The sequence below is a fragment of the Macaca thibetana genome, chromosome 11, assembly GCF_024542745.1.
Source record: "Macaca thibetana thibetana isolate TM-01 chromosome 11, ASM2454274v1, whole genome shotgun sequence".
In the NCBI taxonomy this organism is placed as follows: domain Eukaryota; kingdom Metazoa; phylum Chordata; class Mammalia; order Primates; family Cercopithecidae; genus Macaca; species Macaca thibetana.
This window is the reverse complement of record NC_065588.1, coordinates 100,021,386-100,033,647: the sequence shown is the minus strand read 5'-3', so window position 1 is coordinate 100,033,647 and position 12,262 is coordinate 100,021,386. Positions and strand designations below refer to the sequence as shown.

Below are 12,262 nucleotides of genomic sequence, written 5' to 3'. Positions count from 1 at the left end.
ATCATAAGATGAAAGCCAACTAAGAACGAGGTGGTTCTGACTTTGGTTCCTGCCTGCCATCCCATGCCATCTGTTCACCACCCCCTAAAAGGTGGATCCAAATGGGGTGTTGCATTGGTGTTGGCATTTCAGTCCCAGGTCAGCTGCAGTGTTTTCTCTGACTTTGATGTCATTTATAAAAAGCAAGCCATGATCCCAGTGGCAGTGTTCATTGATTGTCCAGTAGGTGCTGAAAGCACAGGTTCTAAGGCCTCACTGCTGGGGTTCAAATTCTGGGCTTCATCACTTATTTCCTACATAATCTTGATTGACTCACTCAGTTTCTCTGGACCTCAGTTTTCTCCCCTGTAAAATGGGCATAGTAACAGTGCTTTCCTCATAGTCACTGTGGTAAATGAATTAATAAATGTAAAGTAGATGGCACATAGAAAACACTCAATAAATGTTAGCTATTTATTAATACAAATACTATTATTTCTAATCTGCACAACAACCCTGCTCACACATGTTGTCTCTGTTTACAGCTGAGGAAACAGGTTCAAAAAATTAAGCTACTAGATCAAGGCCACAGGCCAGGAGACAGAACCAGGATTTGAACTCTGGTCTGTCTGTTTCCAAAGGACTCTATTCTCTCCTCGACTCCCCTTGCCTCTCTTATGGGGTTACTAACACCTTTCCATCCTATGGTTTTTTTGGTTCAGATGCAAATAAAATATTCATGAAAATAAAAATTTATGAAATTTGAGGGGAAGAGAGATGAAATAGATGGATAAAATAAAAGCTGCAATCACTATTATTTGAAAAGCCTCTAGATTTAAGATCATTGAAATTTCATTCTCATTATATCTGTGTGTTGCTTTGATAAAACTAAAAGAAGTTATAATATTAATTGTATCAGGCATATTAGTAGAGTCAATTATGCTCACGCAAATTTTTCTCTTCTTCTGATTAAACAAAATAATTCTTCGAAGATGCACTGAGTTCAGGGCCATTTTTGCAGCCAAGACCGATGCACTTTGTGTAGTTGTAGAGATGGAAAGACATATGCTTTTGAGACACACAGTCATAGAACAGTAAATTTGCAATTTAGCATCTTTCCAAAAAGCAAACATAAAAGGTTCCAGCTCCTTCGTAATTACCCTTTTTAAAAATAAGAGATTTTTACAAACATGGAAATTTTTAAAAAAATCAAGTAATAACTGTCTGTATTTTGATTTTATTTGTCCACCAAGGAATAGAAAGGGAGGGGTAGAAGAGCTCTTAATTTCATCTCCCAGCTTCACACCTTAGTCAGCATTTTTTCTCATTAGTTGGCACCATTGATCACCTCATTGTTCATATCCAAAGCATCGGCTTGACCCCTCGCACTCTGCGTCCATGTCTGATCTCTCAGCAAATGCTATGCTCTCTTTTTCCTTTAAATAAACTTTTAGGATAGTTTTAGGCTTATGGAAAGGTTGCAAATACGGAGTTCCTGTGTGTATACACCCAATGCCCCGTTTCCTCCATTGTTAACACTTGACCAAGGTACATTTGTTACACCTAAAGAACCAGTCTTGATACATTATTATTCATTAAAGTCCATACTTCCTTCAGTTATTTTTAGTTTTTACCAAATGTCCATTTCCTGCTCCAGGATCCCCTCCAGGACACCACATTACAGTTAGTTGTCATGTCTCTCAGGCGCCTCTTGGCTTTGACAGCTTCTCCGACTTTCCTTGCTTTTCTAAATGACCTTGACAGTTTTGAAGCGTGCCAATTAGGTGCTGTGTGCATTTTCCTTATGATTAGCCTGGGTTATGGGTTTGGGGGAGGAAGACCACAGAGGTGAAGTGTAGTTTTCATCCCATCATAGTGAGAGCCTCCCCAGCCTCCTCCAGCTGCCTCCCCTCCTCCCCTCCTACTCCTTGAACCTCCAAACCCTCTCCTATTTCTGCCTTGGAGCACTCTTTCTTCTCCCAGATGAGGCTTGCTCCTGGCTTGCTTTTCTTCCCCGCCCCCGATCTCCGATCTGTGAATACTTGTATTGCATTTTCTTTTAGAACATACACTCTGAGGTGTTATATTCTGTGTGTGTATTCGTGTATGGCCTGCCTCCCCAGGTAGAATGGGAGCTTTGCAGGGGCAGACACCTGTGTCAGTTTTGTTCAGTGCTGTATTCCCAGGCCCTGGCACAAAATAGGTACTCACTAAACACTTGACATCTGCATCCATGAGTTCCACGGGAAAGTGAGAGAGTTGTGCTTCATGTGGGGCCAGCATCCTGATGAGGTCATTTTACTCTAGCATCGTGTTTTGTGTAGATTTTAGAGAGCTTAGTTTTTATGCCCTTCTCCATTGCCTCTAATTAGATTCGTAATTTAGGCTACTTTAAATATTAAACTGAGACCTCTGGAAGACAGATACGTTTATAGGTCTCTGGACCTCAGGAACCCAGAGCAGTGTTGTAATGTAGAGGTTTTAGCTGTATCTGAGAGCTGTAATTACCCAGGACTGTAGGAATTAGGCACACATGGAGAAGTCCTGGGTTCTCTGCTGCATTTTGGTATTAACTTTGCTTGAAGCTGTAGGGACGTTCCTGTAGCATTTTCAGGGGGACACTTTGCTCTTTATCAGCACACAGGAGTTTGCCCAGATTGTAACTGGGATTAGAACAAAGTCAAGGTACTAAAGGAAGCCAGACTGGGCCTAAATTAGAATTTTAATAAAAACTCCAAGTCAAAAGGCTTTTAATCTTTTGTTGGAGGAAACAGGGCATTGGGTGTATACATACAGAAACACAGTATTTGCAACCTTTCCATAAGCCTAAAACTATCCTAAAAGTTTATTTAAGGGAAAAAGAGAGCATAGCATTTGCTGAGAGATCAGACATGGACACGGAGTGCGAGGGGTCACAGCCGATGCTTTGGATATGAACAATGAGGTGATCAATGGTGCCAACTAACCAGAAAAAATGCTGACTAAGGTGTGAAGCTGGGAGATGAAATCAAGGCTTTTGTCTTTTGTATTTCTTACTCCTTTTAAAGATGCCAGTTATCTCTATAATACCTCACCTTGGGTGAGTCTTTTTATCTTTTTCCCCCTTGGGTGGTGAAAAGTTTCTAAACTATGAAAAGTCCTGAAAATCTAGCTGAGACCATTGGAGAGGAGTGTAACCAACTGGCCAATGTGAGCGGCTTTGGTTCCTGGGCTGGATGTCGCTGTTAACAGATGTTCTACTGATGCTATGGGTGTGTATGTTGGAAATGGGCCAATCATGAGGATGTTTTTGACCAGGCTGGTTGTATGGGGAGATTACAATTTTGGGGCAGGAGTAGAGCATAGACCCTAGTCAAAATGGTTCGACTAGAAGAGGCCTTGGAGAAGACTTACCTAAAGTCATACAGGAGAGTAACAGGGCCTGTAGGGTGGACCTAAAACCCCAGGCTGCCAGTTCCCAATCCAGCAAAGCCGCTCCATTTTATTGAGCACTTGCCATGTGCCAGGCACTGCCCTGACTTGCCACACACATTTTTGGTCTGAATCCTTTGCACTTCCAAAAAGGATGGGATTCTTGTTATCTTTACTTTGTAGATGAGAAAACCAGAGGGACAGACGACCTTGCCCAGAGTCACCCAGCTCGCACATGGCGGGACCAGGATTTGACGCCTGGTCTCTCAGCCTCGGAACCTATATTCTTCATTATGACATTGTCCTGTTGCGGCTTTTCCAGCTGCATCTGACAGTTTTCAAGGTCATTGATAGGCTTTGTCTGTGTCTCCACCCAAATCTCATCTTGAATTGTAGTTCCCATAATCCCCACGTGTCATGGGAGGGGCCTAGTGGGAGGTAATTGAATCATGGGGGTGGGTTTTTCCGCGATAGTGAGTAAGTCTCAAGAAATCTAATGGTTTTATAAAGGCGAGTTCTCCTGCACAAGCTCTCTTGCCTGCTGCCATGTAAGATGTGACTTTCCTCCATGATTGTGAGGTCTCCCCAGCCATGTGGAACTGTCAGTCCATTAAACCTCTTCGCTTTATAAATTACCCAGTCTCAGGTATGTGTTTATTAGCAACGTGAGAATGGACTCATATAGTCACTCACTATCGTCTTTGGACCAAATAAACATTGTGTATTTCTCAGAGGTGGCTCCCCAAGAATAACATTGAGAGTGAGAGGCAAAGGGAATGTGAGTGTGTGGAGGGCATGTCCTGCTGGGGAGCCCAGATAAGCCTCATTCAAAGAAAGAACCAGCAGACTTTTCAGCAGTAAACACTCTCAATGTAAGTGCCAGCAGTCAACTAAAATAGTTGTTGCTCCAGTCGTAACTGCAAAGGCTTTCAGCAAACTTGTTGAGCCCCTCTGAGGTGCTGCTGTCACAGGGAGGCTATGAGTGTCTAGTATATGGTGGCTTAGAGTTGGTTCACAATTGATTATGTGGTGGTTAGGGGTGGACTTGGGTGTGACGCAGACCTGGGTTCAAATACTGGCTCGACCACTATCTAGCTGTGTGACCTTGGGCAAATTCCTTGCCGCTGATCTTCAGATTATTCAATAGTAAAATAGACTTGAGATGCCCTGCTTCCTTTGTGATGGTGTAGTGAGGGATAAAGAAAGTCATAGAAAGTGTCTAGTGTGTGGCACATAGCAAATGCTCAGTGAAGGCACCTCTCTCAGTGACATATTAAAATATTTCTTTCCTGTGTGCCCTCTTACTCATCCATCAGTCACAAGTTTAACAGGAGATTGCAGAGCTGCTGGAGTCCCTTGGCCCCCCTTCAGTAAGCAGATCCACGGTGCTAGGCGTTGGGTTCTGTGTCAGCTTGTCAAGTATGTCTGCAAAAATGCAGGACCATACACAGGGTTCTCAATTCTTGGAAACGCCCATGATGGAAATGTCAGTTTGGTGATTTCTTGGCACACATGGCTGGTGGTGGATAAATGATCCCAAATGTGACATTTGAGTTAAGTGCTTCATGCAGCCTGACTTGAAAAATCGCCACATGCGGGTCAGCCTGCTGGTCCCAGGAAATGTTCTTGTACAAATGGAACCTTGGCCATGAAATATTAGCAGCTCAGCCATGGAAGGAGGTTTCCTGGGCATTTAATAGTTGTCTGGGTTTTAACTTAAGCAACTTGCATCACAATTGGAAGGTCCTAGTGATGTGGCCTCTCTAGACTCAGGAATAGACGTTCTGTCCGCAGGCCTGTGGTCTGAGGGCAGAGGGGCAGTGAAGAGAGCAGGGGAGAAGGCCCCAGCCTAGCCTGATTCTCTGCCCACCATACACTAGCTTGTTTCATTCAGAACCTCTGATGTCCCTCTGAATAAAATGGGGATGGTGGGGCCTGCCATGTTGTAGCAGCAGAAATGGTGCCCACAGATCAGTGCCATCCACAAGGTAGCTGGTGTCCTAATTCTGAGATTTAGGGAGAGAAGTAAGGACTTGGATACCTGGTGCAGTAGATAAGGAGGAGCCAGCAATTCTGTGTAGTGTGAGGAATGGCTTGAGAATAGGAAATACCAAGGGAGCTGGGCTGCTGTATTAGTTTGTTTTCACGCTGCTGATAAAGACTTACCCAAGGCCGGGTAATTTATAAATAAGAGAAGGTTTAATGGACTCACAGTTCTATGTGGCCGGGGAGGCCTCACAACCATGACGGAAGGCGAAAGGCACATCTTACATTGGCACAGGCAAGAGAGAGAATGATAACCAAGTGAAGGGGTTTCCCCTGGTTTCCCCGTATAAACAGTCAGCTCTTGTGAGTATGGGGAAACCGCCCCTGTGAGTCAATTGTCTTCTGCCAGGTCCCTCCCACAATACGTGGGGATTATGGGAACTGCAATTCAAGATGAGACTTGGCTGGGAACATAGAGCCAAACCGTATCTGCTGCCTTCACAACTGTTCTGAGACAGAGTGCTGGATAGTAACTGTAATCCATGTGCCAAGGAAGGGCCTCCCTAGGCCTGGTGTCGGGAATGCTGTGTCTGACAGCCATGGGGTTGCCCAGCTGTCCAGATGAGAAAAGCAATGAAGGCTCTGTGGAGAGGCCCCACTCTCAGGAGTTTTCACCTTAGGGCTCTCCATGAAACCTGGTAATGGGGCCGTCCAGGGGCCTGCCACATCAAGGTGCTCATATATGAGTTGAATGGATGGCTGACAATGAGTTTGAGCAAAGTTGTGCTTCCAGTATTAGAAGGCACTTTCCAGCCTCTCCACAGCAGCCTTGAAGATAAAAGCTGGGAGTGATGGGTGGAGGTTGAAGCCGATGTGTTGCTGGGGTCTTAGGGATCTGGGAGTCTAGGAACACAGGTAGGGGAGGGAAAGAGAGGAGAGAGTTGAGAGAAGTTGGCAGGGGAGGGAACGAGGCCCAGCCTGTGCTTGGGCAGATAGACAGGGTGCAGGGCAGGATGGAAGGCTCTGGCCGGGGTGCTTGCTGGGAGGCGCTTGGACTGGAAGCGGAGGGACAAGCTGTGGTCTGCCTGTTCTGACTCCAACTTCCTACTGGTGTATCAACTACCTCAGCCTTTGTACAAGGGCCAGATCTGGACAGGATCCTGCACTTAGCACATTGTTGGCTAAAACCAGTTCCTTTCTTCTTTCTTAGTATCCAGCAGAAATCAGGAAGTATGAGTACGACCCAAATTTTGCAATTCGTGGACTTCATTATGATGTGCAGCGGGTAGGTTTACTTCTCCTGTTTTTCTGTGGTTTAATGATGTTTGGAAATGAAATGTACTCTTGGTACTTTACTGAATGGGCAAATTAGTTTTAAATTATGTTATTTGGGACTGCAGAACCAAATTACTCACATATCTTTGGATAGAATCTTCTGGAAGAAACTATGTATTAGAAAAGCATAAATGCATTTAGCTATTTAGGAGGTACTGTTTATTTCTAGTAGTCATTTTGGTGTTTTGAGGAAGAACCACTTGCCATATCTATTGTTTTCCCCTGTCTTTTGCAGATAGGCCATTTCTTTAAAGAGCTGTATAGCACATTAACAAGCAACCCTTTCAGGAACGTACAGTGTGCTTCCTTGTTAGGGCAGCCTAATGTTGATAGGATTTATGACGACACCTGGAAGGCTCATGTAATATGCAAATGGTTATACATTATTTACATGTGCATATGTTTATGTTTTTAAAGGCAGTATTAATGAAGATCGATGCTTTTCATTATATCCAGCTGGGAACTGTCTACAGGTAAGAGTAAGAGGAGATACATTTAATTTACGTGAAGTAACCAGGTGCTTTGGGTTTCAGGACCCTCTGACTGTTTAGTGATGAGGAGGGCTGCAGTGTGGATATGATTCATCCATTCACTCACTTATTCAAGAGCATTTGTTGAGGCCTTGCTACCAAGATAGGTGCTAAGGGCTTGGTTTGCACTGATGTCCTCAAGGAGCTCAGAGTGTGGTTGGGAAGTCATGTAAGTAAACTTGACTGCAGTTCGGAGTGACAGAGGTGATGATGGAAATGTGCTCAGAGGTGGCCAGGCACAGTGGCTCATGCCTGTAACCCCAGCACTTTGGGAGGCCGAGGCGGGTGGATCATGAGGTCAGGAGATCAAGACCATCCTGGCTAACACGGTGAAACCCTATCTCTATTAAAAATACAAAAAATTAGCCAGGCATGGTGGTGGCCGCTTGTAGTCCCAGCTGCTGGGGGAGACTGAGGCAGGAGAATGGTGTGAACCCGGGAGGTGGAGCTGCAGTGAGCTGAGATCGCACCACTGCACTCCAGCCTGGGCGACAGAGCGAGACTCCGTGTCAAAAAAAAAAAAAAAAAAAAAAAAAAAAAAAGAATGTGCTCAGAGATAGGGAGCAGTCGGGAGGACTGGAGGGAAGAATGGTTTTCCAGGGCTGCTGGCTGGCAAGCTGAGGGAGGTCCTGATGAGGAGGCTTGGAGCAAGAGGGCTATGGGGGTGAGGGAACACGGTTCTCCTTCCCACCGTGGTATTTGGGTGGTTTGGATATTGAGACTTTTTTTTTTTTTGGTCTATTCATAGCTGGAAATCTTTGTAACTTTTTTTTTTTTTTTTAATGAGATGGAGTCTTGCTGCGATGCCCAGGCTGTAGCGCAGTGAAACAATCTAGGCTCACTGCAGCCTCTGCCTCCCAGGTTCAAGCAATTCTCCTGCCCCAACCTCCTGATTAGCTGGGACCATAGGCACGTGTCACCATGCCTGGCTAATTTTTATATTTTTAATAGAGACAGGGTTTCACCATATTAGCCAGGCTGGTCTCGAACTCCTGACCCCAAGTGATCTGCCTGCCTCAGCCTCCCAAAGTGCTGGGATTATAGGCGTGAGCCACCACACCTGGCCATCTTTATAATTTTTAAAACGGAGGATTTTGCCTTTTTTAATTCTCTAATTTGGAAGGGGATTTAGGAGTGTGATTTGTATTGTACAGCTTATACTTAAAAGTATGCACATCTTAGCTTACGTTCTTCTCTCACAAACTGTTAAAATTAATGCTTATTTGCTTTTAAAATCAAAGTGAAACATGGATAGAGTCACACAGTGAAACAGGATTAAAGGTGTCACGGGGGTCAGCAGCAATCTTCTGTGCTCCCCGCTGCCCCTAAAACCTTTAAAGTCTTTAGATTTTTTAAGTAACGTGCTCATTCTTCTATTTCCTAATTTATTAATTCCGGACATTGTCCCTGCTGTGATAGATAAGGACTTAGCTTTCTGGCACCTCCTCCCACTTCTCCAGTCTCATTCCTCTCATCTCATTCAGATCTCAGTTTTTGGTGGTTGTACTGGTCACTGTTTACATTATGACTTAGAAGGTCTTATCTGGTTCACTTTTTATTGTTGTTGTTATTGAGACGGAGTCTCCCTCTTGTCACCCAGGCTGCAGTGCAGTGGCGAGATCTCAGCTCACTGAAATCTCTGCCTCCCAGGTTCAAGTGATTCTCCTACCTTACCCTCCCAAAGAGCTGGGATTACAGGCATGTGCCACCATGCCCGGCTAGTTTTGTATTTTTAGTAGAGATGGAGCTTCACCATGTTGGCCAGGCTGGTCTTGAACTCCTGATTTCAGGTGATCTGCCCGCCTCAGCCTCCCAAAGTGCTGGGATTACAACTGTGAGCCACCGTGCCCAGCTGGTTTACTCTTAAGCCAGGTAGTGCAGTGCGATTATTTTCTTTCTTGTACGACATTTTGTTTTTCTTAGATTTTAATAATAATCTCAGTTTTTGTTGGCCTAGTTTTCTGTGTAGGAATCTCTGATTTTTTCCAAATGGTCCATTACAAATGTCAGGCATGTATTTATTTTCCAATAATTCAAATGTTTTCAATAATCTGTCACTTTTGTTTTTAAAAATTGACTCTCCCCTCCTGGTCTGATCTGGTTTGGTTGCTTGTCTTGGGACTTCCCTTCACTGCTTTCCCTGTTTCAAGTTCCCTTCTCTTCCTCTCTCTGGCTTTCCTCCCTCATTTTGCTGGAGTGTATCCTCCAGTAGCTTCCTGGTGCCTCCTTGTGCTGAGCCTTTCTGTAGCTTGTGGTAGGGAATCAGTTCTTGTCCTGGGTGTACCCTTGCAGGCCTCTGTTGTCAGTGTTAAGTCAGATACCTTCTTTGCATCCACTGTTTGTCTTCCAGTGTCTTGTGGAAATGTCTTGTCTATTGACGTCTCTACTCTCATTTCCTTTGACTGTTTTTACTCTCACTTTAATGGTGTTTCAGGATGGAGAGGAAGTGGTGGTGATGATGGTAATAATATTACTAACAGTGACTAGCAAATATTGAATCTTACTATGGGACAGGCACTGTTATAAGGGTTTTGTTTGAGTTAACTCATTTAATCCTCAAAATAACTATATGAAGTAGGTACTATTATTAGTGCCAGAGGTGTTAAGTAACTTGCCCCAAGGTCACACAGCAAATAATTGCCTGGGCTAGAATTCAGACCCAGGCAGCCTGGGACCAGAGTCTGTGCTCTTGGCCACCATGCTGTGTGGCCTTTTTGAAGGTATAAGGGATAGTTGGAGTCCCTCAACACATTTTTTTGGGGGGTAATGAATCTATTTTAGTATGGACAATTACAAATAATCTTTCCAACAAGATCACATCTTTTGCGGGAACATGGATGGAGCTGGAGGCCATTATCCTTAGCAAACTAATCCAGGAACAGGAAGCCAAATACTGTGTGTTCTCACAAGTGGAAGCTAAATGATGAGAACTCATGAACACACAGAGGTGAACAATAGACTCTGGGGTCTACTGGAGGATGGAGGGTGGGAGGAGGGAGAGGATCAGGAAAAATAACTGATGGGTAGGGTACTAGGGCTTAGTAGCTGGGTAATGAAATATCTACAACAAACCCCCATGACATGAATTTACCTATATGACAAACCTGCACGTGTACCCCTGAACCTAAAAGTTAAAAAAAAAAAAACAAACTTTTCATTTATTTTGTAAGTAACATGTATATTAAATATAATTAATACATTTTTGTGCATGTGTCTCATTTTCTTAGGAAAAATCTTTGTAAGTGAAATTGCCAGGTGAAGGTTGTTCATTCATTTTAAGGCTTTTGAAATGACTCAGTTGACCACCAGATTGTACCATTCCCAACAGATTTTTAACGTATATTTTAAAATTGTTGCTACATTTAACATATTCCAACTTTTAGTTTTTTCTTTCTCTAAACCTCTTAAATGAACATTCATTTGTTCCCTTACTCATAGCTCCTAATGTTTTCCCAAAATTATTATTGCAATGGTGAAGGTGGGGGCGAGAACGAAGAAGGCAAGGTTATGCATGTTCATGAGAATCCTCCCCAGATGTCTTTGTTCTGTCTCTCCATCTCTGTTTCTGCTGTCGGCCCCCTCCCTAGACACTTACCCCTTCTCTCCTGGGATCTTGGGGTTTGCTGCAGTGCACTCCATCCTGGACATTCTTGCCAGACTGATTCCCTAAATCATTACTCCCGATAATCCCCTCCTCTGAATCCCTGGATGGCTCCCTGCTCTCTGCAGAATAAAGGCTAAGCCATATGCTTAGGCTTAGGTTTGAGATTTTTATCAACCTGCTTTAAACCCTTCGCTTCCTCTTCTTCCATACACAGCTCCTTAACTTACTATGTTGGTCAAGACTCTTGGTTGCAAGTGACTGAAACTCAAACTGGCTCAGAAACTTATTGTACAGTCCACAGACAGAGTGAGTTTGCAAGTGTGGCTGGCTCTAGGGGCCAAATTACTATTTTCAGAACTCTTTCCATCTCTTGGCCTTGCTCTCTGACTTGGCTCACTCTCAGGCAAGCCCCTCCTTAGTGACCCCTGGGACTCCAGGCCCACATCCCCCCCAGCTCCAGGTCAAGAGGAACAGAGGAGCTTTGTTTCTCCACATTCCGCCGGAGTCTCAGGACTGAATCTCATCAGAATGACTTGGGTCATGTGTTTGGTCTTGAACCATTACTATGAAGAGAGAATGCCCGGGCTGGTGAAGACAGCACAGGGATTCTTTTCCCTTGACGTCTTCTTTCTTGTCACCTGGCACTTGCTCCTGCTGGAGTTCAGCCAGGGTGCAGTTTTCCTTCCTCTCTGCTTCTTGAAATCCTACCCACCCTCCATGGCCAACTTGTGGTGAGTCCTCTGCTCACCCTCTCAGCCTGAAATGCCCTTTCTCCCCTCTCTTCTCGTGGGGTTCACAGGAGAAGAATTGCCTTGTTTCTTGTATATACACTGTCCATTGTGTCAAGGAGTGTGGACAGTAGAAAGAGCCACTGAGGCATTCGGGGGAAGGAGCGTTCAGAATGAGGCTGTAGGAAGTTCACTGTTGCTTCGCTGCTGAGAGGGGTGTTGAGGTGAGCTGGCCTCTGGAGGGAGTGTGTGGACTCGAGTCACTCACACTTCCTGGGTGCAAACCCCAGCTCCACGGCTCATGTGTGTATGGTCTTGAGCAATCTCTGGACCCTCTGAAAGCCTTGGTTTCCTCGTGTAAAGCAGGCATGATTCCAGTCCCTGCCTAAGGGGCAGCTTGTGAAGATGAAGCATATCTGCACAGCGCCCAAAATACAGGGTGGTGCCACTGGGCTTCCTGCCTTATGTCACTGAGCCTTGTGTGTGGCCATTTCCACTCTTAGCACCTGTCTCAGGGAAGAGTATTAGAGGGCAGGAGGATGTCTGATGGAGACAAAAACAGCCTTTTTGTCTCCCAATGTGTTAAATATGTTAAAAAAAAAAAAAAAAAAAAAAAAAGAAAAAAAAGCCAGCCCACCCCAAAGCAAGTCATTAGGAAGCTTTGTACCTTAGTGGTTTAAGAACTGGAG

At 44.5% G+C, this 12,262-nt stretch overlaps 2 protein-coding genes across 2 annotated transcripts in view; one reads left to right on the top strand and one right to left on the bottom strand.

Moving 5' to 3' along the window:
• The window catches only part of HSP90B1 (heat shock protein 90 beta family member 1), a 188,839-nt gene that overhangs the window by 133,426 nt on the left and 43,151 nt on the right, over positions 1–12,262 (bottom strand). The window lies entirely within an intron of this gene.
• The window catches only part of NT5DC3 (5'-nucleotidase domain containing 3), a 63,176-nt gene that overhangs the window by 27,419 nt on the left and 23,495 nt on the right, over positions 1–12,262 (top strand). The window contains exons 3-4 of the mRNA XM_050748477.1: positions 6,587–6,661; positions 7,129–7,184. Of these exons, the coding sequence (XP_050604434.1) occupies positions 6,587–6,661; positions 7,129–7,184 (131 nt within the window). The remainder of the gene's footprint in view (positions 1–6,586; positions 6,662–7,128; positions 7,185–12,262) is intronic.